The 19,117-nt window shown below is 51.7% G+C and overlaps 2 protein-coding genes across 2 annotated transcripts in view; one reads left to right on the forward strand and one right to left on the reverse strand.

The window, feature by feature from the left end:
- Positions 1-19,117, forward strand: part of CHST13 (carbohydrate sulfotransferase 13) — a 282,606-nt gene that overhangs the window by 221,568 nt on the left and 41,921 nt on the right. The window lies entirely within an intron of this gene.
- The window catches only part of UROC1 (urocanate hydratase 1), a 41,586-nt gene that overhangs the window by 13,617 nt on the left and 8,852 nt on the right, over positions 1-19,117 (reverse strand). The window contains exons 3-16 of the mRNA XM_082746776.1: positions 18,976-19,069; positions 17,959-18,018; positions 17,513-17,641; positions 17,335-17,396; positions 13,304-13,370; positions 13,073-13,216; positions 11,445-11,533; positions 8,862-8,924; positions 8,377-8,556; positions 7,976-8,073; positions 7,101-7,173; positions 5,334-5,455; positions 3,669-3,739; positions 497-595 (exon numbers count right to left, since the gene is read on the reverse strand). Coding sequence (XP_082602902.1) covers positions 497-595; positions 3,669-3,739; positions 5,334-5,455; positions 7,101-7,173; positions 7,976-8,073; positions 8,377-8,556; positions 8,862-8,924; positions 11,445-11,533; positions 13,073-13,216; positions 13,304-13,370; positions 17,335-17,396; positions 17,513-17,641; positions 17,959-18,018; positions 18,976-19,069 — 1,351 coding nt within the window. The remainder of the gene's footprint in view (positions 1-496; positions 596-3,668; positions 3,740-5,333; positions 5,456-7,100; positions 7,174-7,975; positions 8,074-8,376; positions 8,557-8,861; positions 8,925-11,444; positions 11,534-13,072; positions 13,217-13,303; positions 13,371-17,334; positions 17,397-17,512; positions 17,642-17,958; positions 18,019-18,975; positions 19,070-19,117) is intronic.

Genomic DNA, 19,117 nt, shown 5'->3' on the forward strand with positions numbered 1-19,117 from the left:
AGGACAGGCATCATTTTCATCAGTCTGATTTCCCTTTCACAGCTGATCACTGGCACTCTCAAACCCAGGGACACTAGAAAGAGCTTTGCGGAACAGCCTTCCAAATGGGTGTCCCCAGAGCTCCAGGTCCTCCATGGTGGGCTGCTGACTGGGAATAAAATAGGGGAAAGCTAGGAAAGTTTGTCATCGTTTATAAAAAGATAATTTTTTAAAAAAGGTAATTCAAGAAAGAGGAGTCACTCAATCCTCACACCTAGGCTTTGGGGTTAACAGAAAATGGCACCTGAGTCTCAGAGACAGCACCTGACTTGCCCAAGGTCACACAGCAGGAACCATATCAGAGGCTGGCTTTGAGGACAAGTCTCCTCACTCCTGCTCCCCAGTTATCTGCCCTGCAACCTGACACAAACACAGACCACGGGGCCACCGGGCCATGCCGGCACTGATGGCAAGGAGACAAGGGGAGGCCTCCATCCTGCAGCCCAGAATGTGTTACCTTGATCTCCCCACGGGCGATGGCTTGGTTGAAGGCCACAGCGATGGCCACACGGCCTTTCTGGTCTGAGTACAGGATCCTTGCCTGGGACCCCACTACCTGCGGGGAAAAGGTAGAGAAGAGGCACTTCGGTGACTTAGTGATGTGCAGGCAGCAACTTGGGTGACAGGTCCACCAGCAGCCAGATAGTCCCCTCAAGGCAGGTTGTGGAGCACCCCGAGGTGTGTGATAGCTCTTCAGTCTGTGGGCCTGAGGCGGGCCCTCACGTCCAGCCCCCACCCCCATGCCACCACGCTGACCCTCTGCATGTCCACACACAGTCGGGCCCCCCAGATGCCCCTCTGTGATCCAGCGCCTCAAGGCTTAACCCCATGAGGGGTCTCTGAAACCCTGACCTGCCCATCTCTAGCGGTGTTACCTATTAGGAGTATACTCCGGCTTGAGTCCTCTCAATAAAAAGAATATGAACATCACCTAAGGCAATTACAGATTGTGCCCAGCACAGCCGCAATTTCTCTGCACACCATCGCTCACTGCTGCGTTTGTGAGGAAGGTGCTGGGATCCTCATCCTCAGCTCCACTTTATAGATGAAAATACTGGGGCAAGAGGCTGAGCCACCTGCCCACAAGCACCCGAGTCCTAGGTGGCATGGCCAGGCGCCTGTGGACAAAACACCAAGAGCAGCCCCTCTGGAGGGTGAGACAGGTTGCTCCCATGAAATGGAAGCAACAGCAAGTGAAAACGAACAGTGGTTCTCAAGCAGGGGCAAAGCCTGGAGACACATTTGGGTGCTGCTGGCATGGGCATGGGAGGGGTGCTACTAACCATCCTACAACATGACCCCCTGCCCCAACGGAGACTTATCCAGCCCCCAGGCACTCGCACTGATATTTGAGGCAGCTGGCGGTTGTTCTTGTTCACAGCAGCATTATTCACAACAGCTAAAATGTGGAAGCACACCAGGTGTCCATTGATGGATGAATGCACAAGAAAAATAGATACACTCTGTGCAGACAATGGAATATTACTCAGCCTTGAAAAGGAAGGGAATTCTAACACACACTGCAGTGTGGATGAACCTTGAGCACATCATGTTGAGTGAAAGAAGCCAGTCCCACAAGGACCAGTCCTACACGATCCCACTCACATGAAGTCCCTAGAGCAGTCAAATACAGAGAGACTGAAAGTAGGGTGGTGGCCGCCAGGGGCTAGGGGAGGGGAATGGGGGTTCATACTGAATGGGGGTGGGGTTTCAGCTTGGGAAGATGAAGAAGTCTGGAAACAGATGGTGGTGATAGTTGTACGCAATGTAAGGGTACACAAAGCAACTGAATTGCACTTTAAAAATGGTTAAAATGGAAAACTTTATGGTAATGTATATATTGCCACAACTGAAAAAAAAATGATTTGGTCCAAACATCAATTGTGCTGAGACTGAGAAACCCTGGATTCTCCAAAGGGGTTCTCTCCACTGCCTGGCCACTCGTCCTGGAATGAGGTGGAAGGTTCAGTAGTGGGTGCCGGAGGGAGCCGCAGCCCTGACCCTGAGCTGGAAAACAGCTCTGTCTGGGCCGAGGTGCCGGCCAGCACAGTGAGCTGACCCACTTTTCTCTTGCATGTGGCTTGCTAACAACCTTACTAGACTCCCGCCAGCTGCCTCAGAGTCATGTGGGAAGGACTATACTAGAAATCAGCACTGCAGAGATTTTCAGATGTCTTGGATCCAGAAAAAGAAAATCGAGGAGGAATGGGCATAGGATTGCCAGCTCCATCAAGAGTGTACCTTAAAAGAAACTCAATTAAAATGTAAAAAAAAAAAAAAAAAAAAAAAAAAAGGATGGCCTTCTGTGATCACCATCTTTCCCTAAGGCAAAGAGCAATGTGAAGTAAGTATGGAGAACACAACCTCCAGAAAACTTCAACTCAAACACAGAAGAGACAGTCTTGCTTCTCTATCACCCTTGTAGCGGCATCCAGAGGGCCATTCCCCATGACCCTGACCTCCCAAACTCCCCTCAGCCCCTTACTGCTCTGTGGGAGCCCTTCCCTCAAGGCCAGGTCCTTGTCTTCTCCAGGCCACCTCCAGACTGGCCGTACACATTTCTGCTCCTGCTCCAACCTCCCCACAGCCCAGATTCTCAAGTCCAACAGTGGGGTGGTCGTCTCAGATTCTGAGCAGACACAGAGACCACTGTTGACATGGGGGTTGTGGTTGAAACACGTATGCCAACCACTGGCCGAGGAGGAGTCTGGGTAGGTAGTGTTGGGCCCCAGGAGCCCAGGAGCAGGGACAGTGCTCAAGGGAGTCCCTCTCTGGCCCTAGGACCTCTAGGCCAGGAACACACTAGTCTGGATGTGTGTCCAGCAGGCAGTCTGGTCATCGAGGTCTGTGGCCAAAGGCGTGTGAGCCAGATGCTCGTGTTTCATTTGTCCCCAGTACACTAGGCCTGCTGCTGCCTCAGGGCCTGTGCTTCCGTTGGTCCTGTACCTCCCTGACTGTCACAGGGCAGCTCCCCCATCCCCCAAACTCCCAGCCTTCAGACCCAAACTCACAACTCAGCTCCATACTTAGTATGTTCTCCATAATTATTGTGTACTCCATACTCAGAGACACCTTTCTGACCAGTCTGTATAAAGCAGTCCCCACCCAGCATCACCTTGATCCATGTTCAATGCATGTAAGCAGACACGAGGCAGCGGCATGCCTCTCTGCTCAGCCCTGGGCCTAGCCGTGCCTCTTGCACAGACTGTCCCAGAGGGCCTGTTCCAAGTATGCACACCACCACAGCTCGGGTGTGCACACAGTCACTGGCATCTCAATGCACAGCTGAGACGGGAAGCTCAGAGAGACTGAGCCACTCACCCCAGGCCACACAGAGGAAAAGCCAGGAGGCCTGACTCAAGAGAGCTACTTGTGGAGTAACTGAGTGAGCAATGACCTAACTGACCCTGGTCACTGCCCCAGGGCCCCAGGGCACCATTTGAAAGGCACCAGGCTTCTTTGTTCAGAGGCCTGCTGGATGAGGTGGCTGCCGCTGTCTCCTATGAGGCCAAGGACGCTGTCTCACAGGGTATGTTGGCACCATCTTGGGGCTCATATATACCAGCCCCCCACCTCTGGGAGGGCAGTCCAGAGGCCCACCCCTGCTTCCCGCCAGGCCAAGCCCTCACCAGCCGGTGCTTGGCGGCCTCCCGGATCCAGCGGATGTTGTCCATATACTGCAGCTTCACAGCCAGGTTCACTGCAGGGAGAAAGTAGGGTGTCACAGGCCCCAGGGTCCCCTGTTCTGTGGGGCTCAGGCATGGGCCCTCCCGCTGGCAAGTGCTCAGCATAGCAGACATCTGTCCTGCAAGCATCATGGAGCCCAGACACAGGGTCAGGAAGCTCCCATCTTCAGTACCCCACCAGGCCATCTGAATTCTGGAATCAGTAATGCCAACAGTCACATGATGTGTGTGACACCCCCCCCCCCCCGCCTAATAATTCATTCCCTTAGCAAACATTTATTGAGTCCTCAGCATAGGCCAGGTGCTGTGCCAGGCACTGGGAACAGAGACTGCTGCACACCAGGGAGGAAATAAGTGTGGTGAGGTACTCACTGCGGTGGGGGTGGGGGATGTCAGGGGGACCAAAGGCGTCTTTGCAGAGGTAATGGTCAAGCTACCTCCTAAATGCTAAGAAGGAACTAGCTACACAAAGATCTGAGCGAACAGTGCTCTAGGCAGAGGGAACAGCAAATGCAAAGGCCCTGAGGTAGAACAAAGCTCGGCCTATCTCAGTAAGACAGGCCAGTAGGGTAAAGTGTAGAGGGCGAGCTGGAGTCAGAGGGTAGCTGTGTTCCTCGGGACTTTTTTTAAGAACTCACACTTTAAAATTTTTTTATTAAAAATGAAGGCAATGCTCACAAGTCATCACTGCCAAATTACTTCACTACCTTTTACCAGGTTCTGTGCTCTTGAGGTTACGTGTCTGGGGGAGAGCTGGCTGCAGCTCCGTGTGCAGCCTCGCTGGAGACCAGAGTATTTACACCGCGGCGGCCAGCAGGTGCACCAGCTTAGGGCTTCCTCCGGGAGGGCGTTTTGATGGACACGCACCAGCCCGTCTGCTCCCCTAGCATCTGGAGGATATCTAAGAGAGCACTGCTACTTCCCTTCCCCTTCCCGGGAGGCCTTCCCGGCACTCCTCTTCCGGGTCCCCAGCGACGCCCCCACCCCGACCCTCCCCGGCCCGCCCCGCCCCCGCCTGGCTCCTCCCACACCCTGCATCCAAGTAACCTGGGCGTGCCCCCAGCCCCCAGAGCCTGGAACGGTCCCTGGGGTCTGAAAAGGAGCCGCCGAGGCTGAAGGACCCTCAAGACAACTGGCGAGAAGGTGCCCGGGACCTGCAGAAAGGCTGCGGAGAAGTGGGGGTAGGAGCTAAGATGGCTGGGGACGTTTCCTAAAATTCTCGTCTCCTCCTCTCCACGTGATAAGCGACACGTCAAATCCACTACACATAAAGGGACTGAGGTTAAACCAGGGGCGGGGGCCGGTCGTCCGTGGAGGGTCAACCACCACCATCCGCGCGTGAAGGCAGAGCCGCGCTATGTATCGGAGAAGCCTCGGGCCGGCGCAGGAGCTCCGACGCGGGGAAAGCAGAGCGGGCACAGCAGAAAGGTGCGAGAACCAGGAGCACCATGCACAGGCACGACCCCGAGGCCCCCTACGCTCGCGCCTGCGGGGCGGGGGCGGCAGGCTGGAGGTGAGCGGAGAAGGGGGCCGCGTCAAGGGGGTGGGCTGCCCTGGAGCCGCTGCTGGGCCACCTGCCTGTCAGCGTCGCCCGTCCCACAGCCTCACCTCCATCAGCGATGGCCTTCTCCAGCACGCACGTGGCCAGCTCATCTGTGACTGCCAGGTCCTGGGGGTCCCCTGACGTGCACACCCAGCGGAAAGGCCCAAATCCCAGGGAGAATATGTCCCTGCAAAGACAAAATGCCTCCTAGCCTCGGGGCTCCCCAGCCTGGCTGCACCCACTGATGGGGCGCCGTGAACCTGGAGGGAAGGCCTGCAGGTGCTGCAGAACTGAGAGGGGTGAAGGTTGTATGCTGGCTGGGGGGGCTTGGATGTGGGCACACATAGTGAAGTTATCCTGTGTCCAGAATTGTTGCTGCAAGCCCCTGAGCCACTAACTGGACAGCAAGTTTAGAAGCCTCCAGGTCCCCTCTCCCCGCTCAGCGCCCCCCCCACCGCCCCGGCTCGTCAGCCTCTCTCCCCTGTTCCCTCCTCCCTCTCACCTCCCTTCCCCAGTTCCCTTCAGTCTCCCTTCCCTCACTGTTCCCACCTCCCTCTCAGCCTCTCTGCTCCCCTAGATCCCCTCCTCCCTCTGGCCCCTGATGTGGGAAACAAAGGCAGAAGGAAAATGGTTAAATTTCCTTACTACCTACAGCTCATTGATAAGTCCTTGAAACAGGCAGAGTTACATTCTTCTAGGGACTCAACTGCCTCCATGTTAATACTTGACTAAGGGCAAAAGACAATCCTAGCCCAACCACTCATCCCCCAAGGATCCTGTAAGTCTACTTTAACATATAAAAATTCCTTTGGAAATTTCCTTTATCTCTATTCCCTAAAATACATGTTGGCAATCACCCCTCAGGCATATGGCCCACGGATGTACATCTGAAGGGTCTCACGACTAAGGTTTTATTAGACAGTAATAAATTATCTTTTCCCAACAACAGTTAGCCTCCTCAAGGTCCTGGAAACCTTGCTTCCAGAATTCCTTAGAGGCTTTTGCTATCCCCGAACCTCCATCCAACTTGAAAGTACATAATGCGCCACTCTTCATGACACCGATGCAGTTCTTTGTGCCCATGGGTCCTGTCCTCATGCTTTAAGAAAACCACCTTTTTGCACCAAAGATGTCCTTAGAAATATTTCTTGGCTATTGGCTTCCAACTCTAACATCTTTCCTACATCATTCCCCCATCCCCATCAGCCCCTCTGCCCTCAGTGTTACCCCTCTCCCCTCAGTGTTCTCTGTCCCTCCTCTTAGATCTGCATCATTTCTTGCTGCAGGAGCAGGGAACTGGGATACAAACAGGCAGAAATTCCTTTATAGTGTTGTTACAAAGACAACCTGAAAATCAATGAGCTAAATCGAAGTAGTTGGGAGCAACATTAAATGGGGGGCTTGACCAGGTTTGCCTTAGGCAAACTGACCTTTCTAGGTGGGCTCTAGGCCCCTGGCCTGTCCCCTGTCCCCTGTTCTCTCACCTGTCCCCTGAGCCCACCCTCCTCTCTGGACAGCTCCCTGCTGTATGTAGCTTGGCAGTGTGGCCCCCTGAGCCTGTGCTTCCTCACCCACAGTGAACCTGAGAAGGAGACCATCGCCTTTCTTCCCTCTCTCCCTCTTTGGTCCCATCTTGTGTGCAAATGGGCTGGTGAACCTTCCAGAAGCATCCTGAGGCCTCCCATCCCGTGTCCCTGTGTTGCTGGGTTTGACCCCGAGACCTCCCTGCTCAGCCAGATCTCCCTCGGGTTATCTCCTGTTTCTCCCTACCTCAGGACTTTGCCAACCTGAGTGTCTAGGACCCAGAGGCTAGAAGTGACCCCATCACTTACCCCATGATGTGCTGGACATACGAGGGGTAGCGGAATTCCGTCTTGCTGGCATCTTTCTTCTCCACGTCAGCTCCTGTTGGCAGAGCAGCCAGCCGAACAGAATCAGCTGGAGGGTCTGAGGGCTGCGCCACACTGCCTCGAGGCGAGGACTCATACCCCTCTCCAGAGGGGGATTTAAACAGAGGCCAGGCAAAGACTATAGCAAGTCTGCCCTTGCTGTGGGGCTGAGCGGGGGCATGTCCACATTGCCCTCACGTGCCAGGTCCTTCGGTGCCCCCAAAGGCCCACCAGAACTTTTGAACTCCAGGAGGGGGCCTGGTGCAGGGACAGGGCTGGGAGGGCCACCTTCCTCTGTGTAGTTTTGTATCATCTGAACTTTACCTTCCAGCATGAGTCACCTGTTCTACAGAAAAGTTTCCCACAGACATTAGGGAGGGCACATGATGGTACGAGCACGAGGTATTATATAAGACTGATGAATCACTCACCTTTACTTCTGACACTAATAATACACTGTATGTTAATAAATTGAATTTACATTTTTAAAAAATAATTTCCTTCTCAGAAAAGTTAAGCTGTATATTCCCCTCACTGGACCTTATATCCAAGCATCCTACCAACTCTTTGTGGCACCTGATGTTCTTAAGACAAATGGAAAAACTGAGGCCCAGAGGCCAAGGACCTGGTGGGACCAGCTCTCAGAAGGCCCCGGGCAAGGGCACAGTGAAAGCTGCATGCCGTGCCCCTCTTCCCACCGGGCACCTGCCAGGTCCACTCCTGGCTGGTGAGAAGGGAGAGTGCCCAGTGCCAGGGTCTTGGCCCCTCCCAGCCTGCGGAGACTGGGGCCCCCTCACCTCGCCTTCATTGTGTCTCACCTGCTCTTTGGGCCTCCAAGAGGAAGGCATTGCCATAGTCCCAAAAGAAGAAGTTCTCCTTGGCCAGTCTGTTGATGGCTGAGACTTGCCTCCTCAGGCTGCAAGAGCCCAGTGGTTCACGGTCAGCCCTGTCTCCCCACCGCCCCAACCAAGAGGTCGCGAGAGCAGGCTCTCTGCGCCTCACCCCTGTCACTCCTCCACCGCACCCCATGGGGCTCAGCCAGCTCTGCTGTTTCCTTCCCTTCGGACAGAGGAGGAAACAGATTCAGAGAGGTTAAAGTTCTAAGGCCACACAGTTGGCCCCTGGAGAACCAGGCAGAGGCCAAAGTTAACCAGTCCAAAAGCTCCTGCACCCCTCTCCCCCCACCACACACACCGGAGTAGCCCTGGGACCTCATCACCTTTCCTGGACCAGGCCCTTGAATGCAGCAGGGTCAGAGGCCATGAGGCTCTGGGCCTCTGCGAAGCCCAGCTGCACAGGGTAGTAACCACCATTGAATGGGTTGTGGCAGGATGTCTGGTCTGATCCCAGGTCCACCAAGAGCTCCCCTGTTGTGTCCAATTCGTGGACCAGGCGCTCCCTGGGGAAAACAAGGGGTGATCAATGTGGGACGGCATCTGCCCAGGGCAGGGGTAAGCATGCCCTGGGGCCTGAGTTCACAGGCCTGCTGGGAGGAGATTGCCCTCCTCTCTCAAAGGAACATCTGCAGGAAGTCTGCTATGAGCTCAGGCCAGGATCTGGGCCTTGAAAACTGGGAGTGGAGCTTAGCTGAGTACATTTTAGAAGCGTTGTGTCCTGGGAGCACATGGCCACCATCAGTACCCTATCTGGAGGGGGAGGTTCACCCAGGGTCCCCCAGCCTGCCAACTCCCATCCCCCACTCACCAAAGATCCACCACATTGCCATGGTAACCAAGACTGAGCACCTCCTTCCTTTTCCTTGCTTCCCTAGAAGGGCACAAGAGCAGAGCAGACGGCCTATCACACCTGCCCGCAGATGTCCACCAACACCAACACCAAGCTGGCAAGAACGCAGAAGAGCCTGGAGGTCACAGAAAGCACTGTGTGTGTCAGCATCCAGCCCAAGGTGCAGCAACCTCTGAGGCGTGTCTTCTGAGGACCCGGAACTGTAACAGCCGACTTGAATGCTCCAGACGAGAGAACGGAGATGACAACAATGACAAGCCTTCTCCAGGGGATTCACAAAATCAGGGCTGTTGCTGTTAGTGCTCTGTTGGGGATCATTCTAGAACTCATGTAAGGTGATCCTAAAATTGCAGACATCACTAAAGGGGATTCCAGGGGCTCCTGGGTGACTCAGTCTGTTAAGTGTCTGACTATGGATTTTGGCTCAGGTCATGATCTCAGGAACATGAGACTGAGCCCCACAGAGGGGCCCTGCCTTGGGTCCCATGCTCAGTGGGGAGTCTGCTTGAGATTCCTCCCCTCTGCCCCTCCCCACTGCGCTTGCATATGTTCACACTCTCTCTATGTCTCTAAAATAAATAAATTGTAAAAAAAAAAAAAAAAAAAAAAAAGACAGGTGTCTAGGTGGCTCAGTTGACTGATCGTCTGCCTTCAGCTCGGTTTGAGATCTCAGGGTCTTAGGATCGAGCCCCACTTTGGGCTCCATGCTCAGCAGAGAGTCCACTTCTCCCTCTCCCCTTCCCCATCCCTCATGCTCGCTCTCTTTCTCTGTCTCAACTAAATAAATAAAATCTTTTTTTTTTTTTAAATGACTCCAAACGTTATTGGGAGAGATAAAAGGACAAAAAAAAAAGGGGGGGGCAGCATATTTAATAGACAGAAAACCACAGAAGATTTAATACATGAAGCCTCACAGGTAGGAGAAGTGTCAGAAAGCAACAGTAGGTGGGGAGCTTGGGCGCTCACTCAAAGGTGGTGGTTGACTGCACACCGCACTTTGCAGAGAGATGCCAGCGGAACCAACATGCTCCTCGCTCCCAAATGGAAGAAAACGAAGTGGGAAAAGGCATATATTTCCAGAGCAGTTAGGAGCACAGGAACAGTGACCAGTGGAGAAGGAAGACAGGATCGATCCCAGCAGCAGGACCAGCATGGGGACAAGGTCCCCACTCCCAGAGGCTCATCCACTCCCATCTGTGTCTTCCACAGCTCAGGGAGCAGAAGTATAACCCCTCGGGCTGCTTGTGGCACCCTGTTACATGGCTCTAACCTGATTCTTTCGGGGTGTGCGTGTGTGTGTGTGCACGAGTGCAAGCACATGTATGCAAGTGTGTGAGTATGTTCAGGACGCTCAACAGAATTAACAGGGATAGGAATCAGATCAGGCCAGACCCATCCATGTCCCACTAGAAGTCTGGAATCTCTCCTATGTTCCTATATTCAATGGAAACTCACCTGAGAGTTTTACACAGGGGTACAATGGGGTCAAAGTAGGATTTTTAAAAGATCCTGGTAATGGGAGTATCTCCTAGTTCAGCATGTGCTTAAACATTTTCCTATAAGCCCCTTTTGAAGAGCCCTGAGCAAATCTAATTGCAGCAGGGCTGGAGAACCGTTGGGCGGTGTGTCCTCCCCAAACAGAGTTCAGTTCTGCAAAGCAAATCATTTGAGAGGATGCTTCAAAAAACCGGCCCCCAGGGGCACCTGGGTGGCACAGTAGCTGAAATGTCTGACTCTCCATTTTGGCTGGGGTCATGATCTCAGGGTCATGAGACCAACCCTACCAGCTCCATGCTCAGCCAGAAGTCTGCTTGGGATTCACTCTCCCTGTGCCCCTCTCCTGCCCCCTAGTGTTCTCTCTCTCTCTCTCTCTTTCAAACAAACAAAATGACCTTGGATCAGCCGCCCCCAGGGCAGTCCTCCCCCATTCCCACTGAAATACCTTAGAAGACATCACACCAGAGGGAAATGTTGCCAAGCCCCTGTCCTCCACCCAGAGAACCAGAGCATGAGTGAGGAGGAAGACCCACTTACCCCCAACCTGGAGTCATTCTGAGGAACAGTTCCATCTTTCAAAGGCTTATTTTCCTCCAGCAGATTAGATGAGCACCTGCTATGTGCCAGGCTCTCAGCTAGGCACGGAGCCACAATAGTGAGAAATACAAGGCACAGTCTTTGCAAAATGGTGGCTCAACCTCAAGAAACTCATTTAGCAGCGAGTGTCTGACCACCAGGTACTAGAACTTCAAGGGCTTCCTGCACCCCAGCCCTAGTGACCACTAAGATATTCTGATGGAGTTAGAAGGGGAGCCTGGCTGGCTCGATCAGGAGAGCCTGCAGCTCTTGATTTCGGGGTCATGATTCAAACCCCACAGTGGGTCCTGTGATGTTGGTACCGTCCAACTTCTGTGGAGTCCCTTGGTGAGGCACCACCTGTGGCCGAGTGTCAGGCATTTAACAGGCCCATGTAAAGCAGCCCAGCTTCCAGGCCCTTTCTTGGGGTCTCCCCACTTTTCCACACTCATGTGTCAGGCACTGTACCTGAGTCTTTCAATGCAGTGGTCCAAGCTGCTGGTCACTTCCATCAGCCATCCTTGCTCGTGGCGTTTCATGAGGGCGGCTTTATCCACCTGGGACCATGAGATGCAGGGTCCCCAGTTACGGGGCATGTCAGCCTCCACTGGGAAGATGCCATCCCACATGCAGGTCCCCCAATTTTGTAACAGAGCATCAGGGCAGATGCTGTGAGCTGCTTTCCAATGTGCGTTCCCCCTCCTACTCTCCTTATCAACAGAATCCAGATTTTCAAGAGGACACTATGTTCATCCCCAGTCCAAGTGAACCATAACTACTCTGTCCACTGTCTCCAGCCTCCCTTTTAGGTAAAAACTTCCATTTGATACAATACTGATCAATGAAGTAAAAGAAGGGGTTTCTCAAATATTATTTTCCTGCTAAAATAGAGTCAGTAAGGGGTGGCACTTCCTTTCTCCCTCCTTCCTGTCTTAAATGGAGATGAAATGGCTGGGGCTGGGATAGCCATTTTGTAACCACGAGGGAAATCCAAGACAATCTAGAGATGTTGGCTGGACATCACTGAGCTGCTGGACCAATGCCAGCACTGGTGGCTGTGTGAGAAAAACAAAACCTTATTTGTGGAAGCTGCTATAGTTTGATTTTCTGTTACCTAAAGCCAGGTGGGCTCCTAAGAAGTACAAGAATGTATGACACAGGCTTAGTATCAACTAAGTGTAAGTCACAAAGTTGTGTTTCACCAAGGCTTCTCTCTCTCTTTCTCTTTTAGGATTCCTTATTTACTCTTTGGGAATCTTATTACAAATAATTACTGAGTGTTCTCTCTGTGGCAAACACGTTTTGAAGATACAGGGGAAAGTAGATGAGGATGAGGGTTGAGGATGAGGCAAGGGGAAGTCAAGGCTTTTTAAAAACGTAGGCTGTTTTCCTGCAGATTCCAGGGGATGAGCTCTGTGTGAGCTAACGTTAGCTGCTGTAACTTATTTTCTGTGTAGGAGCTGAAGGCAGGCCCCCCAAAATGTGCCACTCTGGCATATTGATTATTTTAAATACAAGTCACTTAAGAGACGCCTGTGCAAGGACACTCAGGCCTTCTTCTGTCCCCTGAAAGCAGGAAATACATCTCCCATGAGAAGGTATGCCCTACCCCAACCAGGTTTGTCTTAAAGCTCCTTGCCTCCTCTCCCTGGCTCCCTTCCTCTCCTTGGCACTCCCAAAGAAAGCCGTGAGAGCCACTGAGCAAACGCCACCTGCAACACTTCTCCTGAAGTCCACACCCCCCCTCCCGACTGTGACCTGAGCTGGAGAGGTCTATGCTCATTTATCCACATTTATTATCCACCGGCCGTGTTCCAGGGATTTGGTGGGATAAGGAAAGTGCCCACAGAAGGCGCAAATGTTGACTGTGGAAGGTGATGGGCACTTAGCAGGCAGCAGGCATAAACTGCCGTTGGAACGCTGCCGCCCCCCTACCCACCCCCCCCCCCGCCCCAGGGAGTTCTGGGTGGTGGAGAGAGAAGAGACAGCTGGGAGTGTGAGTGTGTGTGAGTGTCTCTAGACTGAGGGAGGAAGCAGGTGGGCAGAGAGCAGGATTTCTCCTATGTTCCTAGACATACCCCCGCCACTGGGCTCACCTCTGCTATCACACCGATGCACCCCACGATGACTGCGGCTTTGGCTTGCGCACCACTCATTCCGCCCAGCCCAGAAGTGACAAAGACCTTCCCAGTGAGGTCCTTGACACCCAGGTACCGTCGGCCAGCATTCAACACGGTTAGCTGCCAGGAGAAGAGGCAGACACTCACTGTCCCCTCCAGCACATCAGCCTCCCACCCCCTGCAGCCAGGCATGGCCCTTTTTCTCACCACTGTGCCATGGACAATTCCCTGGGGTCCAATGTAGCAGTAGCTGCCTGCTGTCATCTGGCCGTACCTGCCCACAGAGAAGGCAAGCCTAGGGGTGAGCCCAGAGCCAGGCACAGCTTCCACATGTGTTACATAATTTAAATTTCCTTTTTAATTCCCCACAAATACATTAATATATTTTCCTTTTAAAAAGGGAAACAGAGATAAAGCTATAGTCCCCCTAATTCTGGTCCCCTCTGGCCTCCTGGATCTTTTCTAAACAGATTTTTGTTTTATTCAAAACTGAACTGTAATTGGTAAAATCACTTTGGGGACTACGGGACCATATTGATGGAGGCGGAGCGTGACCCAGCACCTCCACTGTGCAGGCTCACGCCCACGTAAAGACAAGCACACCACTGTTCACAGCAACTGTATTTGCAGCAGCCAACCCCATGAAACAGCTGGAATACCCATCACAGAGGACAGAGAAGCGACTGCAGACTATGAACACAATGAAATGCCATGTGGCAAAGAAAATGACCCATGTCCTCCTGTGTGTCAAGTGGCTCCGTGAAGAAGCCAGACGTGAAGAAGTACATTCTGTGGGATTCCATTCTGTGACCTTCAATGACCTTCCACTGGGGAGTCTACCTGCGGGAGGGCTGGCACTGAGCTGCAGGAGGCAGGGGAGGTGTCTTCAGAGAGGGGCTGGCACAGCTCCGGCGTGTATCCAAACTTACCTGGCCACAAACGTCAGGTGTGTGTGCTGTGCCTCAGTGAGGCAGACTGCCCTGAAGGGCACTCAGCACCGTTTGCTGTGCGGTTACTGTCATTAGTAGGGGTGTTATTTATATAAATGGTCTCACTGTGTAGGTAGTGGTACCGTTTCCACAGGGGGCACAACAGCAGTGGAGGCCATCCCACAACGATCCACACAGATCCTGCCCACTCCTATTCATGGCTCCACAGTATGCAATATCAGAAGCCACAGAATGTTTGCCCCTCCGACCTCACTCTGCAAACAACGCACCCCACAGTGGCAGTGAGATGCCTCCTATCCCTCTCCCTGGGCCCAGGGAAGGAAGCAGGAAGAAGTAGTGCTAGGTCGTCAGGTGCAAACATTTCAAATATGAACATACTCTCAAGTGCCGAAGTGACTGTCACCAGCAATGCATGTGCATGTCTGTGTCCATCACTTGATAATCATCAAACTCTTGAATTTTCTGGCAATGCAACAAGGGGAGGACAGCACTTTTCTGTTGCCTGTACCTTCCTCCTCCCTGAGGACCACTGATGAAAGGAGATCCTCCAGGGCTTATGGACGCTTGCTTTACTCCTTCTTCAGTTTCAACTCCTTATCTCGTTTCTATCGGGTTCCTGCCCCCCAGCAACTCTTTCCAGCCCCTCCTCTCTGATGAACCAACAGTGGATCCTGATTCCTGCAGATCTGTGTCTGATGCTGCGTCTATCCCATAATTTGGATAAGGCACCAGACCACGTGGAACCTCTGCATCTTCTAAAAAAGGGGGAGGCATTATCCTTGCATTGGAACGTTGTCTATTAAACAACATAAAAAATAGTGCTAAGATGATAAATACTTTCCCAGGGAAAAGGGTGAAACCATCGCACGTCCACAAGGCTGCATGGTCCCCTAACGTCTGCCAGAAGGAGGGCTCCCTACTGGGCCCACAAACATCAAGCAGAGTGCTCGGGGAGCTCCCTTTGCACTATGCGGAAAACAGTGTCCCTTCTATCCTTTCATGAAATCTCACGAGACTCTTTGAGGAGGAGCTATTAAATTCTCTCTTTAGAGACAGGATCCAAGTTCCAAGGTTACATAGGGATATGCACCAGAGCTGGGAAATGATTTTAAATCCTTCTGATTTGGTCCTTTGTGCTCAAGTTATCCACTGCATGTTGCTCCCAAAATAGCTCTTGGAGGTAAGACTGTCCACAGTTCCAAGTCCACTGCACTTGGAACTTTGACCCCAGCTGCTGAGATGTAGTCCTCCTGGCCACCCCCAGCCTTGCTGGATGGACCTCGACCTGCCCACAATCTGAGACTGCCTGTTTTTCCACATCCTCCCTGGGACTCGTAGCTATCTGTAGCTTTGTGTTTGTCTGACTGGTAGCAAGGAGGCTTTGCTTTAGTTAGAAGCTCTCAGATCCTGGATAGGAGTAAACCTCTTCCACCCATGGGCATTTTGCATCCATTTAGTCAGTTGCCCATGGCACCTGGGTCAACCCTCAGGTGTGGCAGATGGGTCTGACTCTGCAGTTCCACTCTCTTGAAACTTCCGTCCTCAACCTACAAACCAGAAGCACACTCACTTGTCCAACGTCACACTTAGGAGGCACCGGACCCAAGAGGCAGATCCTGGGTGGAACCTCTGACCCCACAGCTGCTTCCACAGGCACAGAAGAGGCTGTCGGGCCTCAGAGGAAATAACAGTAATGGTAACTACTTATGACCAACCAGAAAAAGAATTGAGTTTCTGAGCCTCAGTTTCTTCCTCCACAAAATGGGCTGAGAAGGGCACCTAGTGCTGAGCCTTGGGTAAAGGACGGAATGTGAAGATATCTACAAATCTTGGTGACTATTATGATGATTATATTATAAAATATTAGCCTGAGGCCTGGGTAATTGGCTCTGAATAGGACAGACCTGATCACACTTGGTCACTGGCGAGATTCCTCGATCCCCCAAACTCAGGACTGACTCTTGAACTCAGGAAATGCCTAGAGGGTCCTGCCTGTCAATTTCCTCTTCTAGAAACTAAGGAAGAAACTGCTGGAATGGGAGAAGAAACATTTGAACCCCCTGTGCCTGACAGTTACCTCAGCCTCATTTCAATATTAAAATCCTGCTAGGAACATTCATCCCAAGTCCTACTAAAAGGGACCTGCTTGCCCCCACTGGGAGAGTGCCTTTGGACGTTATTCCCTGTGATGTCCCCATTTGTACGAATAAAGTGACCTTGTGAGGCAACACTGCTTGGTGTGGCCTCTGTCCATAGCTCACTGAGGAGGGGACCCACTTCGTTGGTCTCAGTAATGGTTTTACATGGTTAGTCTAGAGCAACACTTCCAGAGATCCACAAAAATATGCAGATCAGAACATTCACTGTAGCATTCTTTATAAGCCCAAAGAACTCGAAACAACACAAATCAGAGGGAAAGGGGGTAAAATAAATCATGCTACAGTTGAACAATGCAGGTAAAATAAGGATCACTTAGACATAGTCCCTGAAAGAAAACAATATTGTCAAAGGTAGAAGGGCTAGTGCAGAGGGCCTGTAAGGGTCTACCTACATCTGTAACCACCTGTGTAAGAAGTGTTTGGAAAGACACAGACTTGACTCCCCCGAAATGGGGAGTACAGGATGGGAGAGGGATTTCCCTTCCACTGTAGCTCTTTTTATATTGTTTGAAGGGAAAGTCTGCAATTCAGAGCCTGCATTAATTTTATGACAAATGAAATGGTTGTACTTTGTATCTTGGGGTCAGGGTTGGAATGTGCACACCTTTGTCAATCTTATCAAATGGCACACTAGGTTGTGTGCATTTCATGTAAATTTCACTTTAAAAGAAAAAAAAAAACTGTAAACCAATATTGAATTCCAGGACATCATATCAGCTTACTTTCAGAAGCATCAAAAACCAAGCTGGTCAGATGGATGGATAGAAGGACGATGGATAGATAGAAAGGGGATACAGACATCAGTAGTGTGTTAAACACAGAATCTCAGTGTTCACTGTTAATTCTTACAATGTTTTGTCTATTTGAAATTGTCCATAACATAACAACAGGATCCAAATTGTTCCCTTGCTCATAAATGTATGAAAATTGTAGTATGCATATCCACAAACACTCCTAGGGAATATGTCAACATGAAATCATGCTTTAGTACTGCCATTGTGACTGTTTTTCAAATTGTTTTTAATATTGCTATATAGTTTTATAATAAAGCATGGCTGAAAAAAAAACATAAAGCATGGTTGAGGTGGAAACACCTTAATAAAAACTGTAACAGTGAGCTGGGGCTTACATTGTGACTCCCATGGCAAAGAGCTTCTCATATTCTGTCCTGGAGGAGTAGTTGGGAATGACCTGGAAAAGAGGAATGGGAGCCAAGGGCTGGGGGCGGCACAGAGGAAACAATGGGGAGGCACCCAGTTCTCCCGCTGCCCCAAGGCATGACCATGCCCAGCTGCCCCAGGACCCACCATCCCATTAGTGATGACCAGCCTGGGGGCCCAGGGGGTGCTGGGGAAGAGACCCAGTGGGTGTCCACTATACATGACCAGGGTCTGCTCCTCCGTCATCTGCGACAAGTAGGACATCGTCAGCCAAAACTGCAGGGAAGAAGAAAGCATGGAGGGATCTGTAAGGTGAGAGGGCACACCACCTCCCAAGTTACCACCCAGGCCCAGAGAGCTCACACAGCCCCAGGAGTCCTGCCAGTGCCCCATCCCCCAGGCCTTCATTACTCTCCAATGGTTCCGGGTGCCTCCAGTAATGCCTGGAACCTTCAGTACACTGAGAATCTCTAGTGTTGGCATCTCAGGCATCAGGGTAGCAGAGACCTGAGTCCTGAGTCCTGAGCCCTGGGTTGTAAGCTCCTACCAGGCCAGAAGACACGGTGGGGGGAAAGCCATACAGTCCAGCATACCTGAGCCCAGTTGCTGAACACCTGTCCATTTCCTCCATAGGTCACGAGCTCCTGGGGAAACTGGAGAAGACATGGTGTCATCTGAGATGGGGGGCTGGGAGGTCCCCCGCCTCTCTGCTGTGCTCAACAGGGCAAGGTGGCTAATGGCCCTTGAAGAAGGAGTGTTAAGGACAGAGGGAGAAGGCAGAAAGGACAAGGCCCAAGGACCACAACCTCTGTGAGAACATTGGCCCACCTGTGACTGGGTACGATCTCAGTGTGAGGAGAAGGTCAGACCTGAATCTGGGATCCCTCTGGGAACTCAGCCCCGGGTCAATGTCAAGGGTCCGTCTGTGACCAGGTTCTGAGGCCAGGGCCAGGATTGAGGAAGCTCTTGCCTCAAGTGGAATATTTAAATTCTAGGACCATCTTGCCCTCAAGTTTAATACCTGGACACTCACCCCTGAAAAGGCTATCCTTTCTCAAATATGGGTGTCTGAGGTACAGACTGGCCCCCAAGGACGCCTGCCATACACACGTGACCAGACTTGGCCACCCATGTGTGGCTATCGCACACTTGAACCGTAGCTCATCTGACATGCTCTGAATGTAAAATATACCCAACTTCAAAGACTTAGTAGGTAAAAAGGTTGTAAAACATTTCAATAATGTGTATGCTACAGGTTAAAATGATAGTATTTATAATACATTGGGATAAACAAAATACAACAGTAAATCTTTTTTTTTTTTACTTTTTTTTTACTTTTTCATGTAGCTTTTAGAGAATTTAAAGTGACACGTGGGTCTATTATGCCGATACTGATGCCCTGGTGTTGGTGCTGCGTGGCAGTTACAGAAGTTACAGGCTCTGGGAGAAGCTGGGAGCAGGTTCTGCGGTCTCCTCTGCATTGTCTTTACAACCTCTTATGAATCTATCCTTATTTCTAAATAAAAGCTTAAAAGCATTATATGTATGTCTTGAGTTCCATTTCTGCCGGGCGGTGCTCCTCCCATGCCTCAGTTTCCCCCAGTTGTTACCTGGGCCACAGCAGGGTCCAGATTGTTCATGACCATGTGCATGATGGCCGCAGCAGCTCTCGTCCGACAGGGGTACTGCTCGATGGGGTAGGCCCTGCAAGGGGAGTCCAGCCACCAGGTGTGATGATGCGAGGGCCCAGGC

Source organism: Mustela nivalis (assembly GCF_964662115.1).
Source record: "Mustela nivalis genome assembly, chromosome: 1".
Taxonomy (NCBI): domain Eukaryota; kingdom Metazoa; phylum Chordata; class Mammalia; order Carnivora; family Mustelidae; genus Mustela; species Mustela nivalis.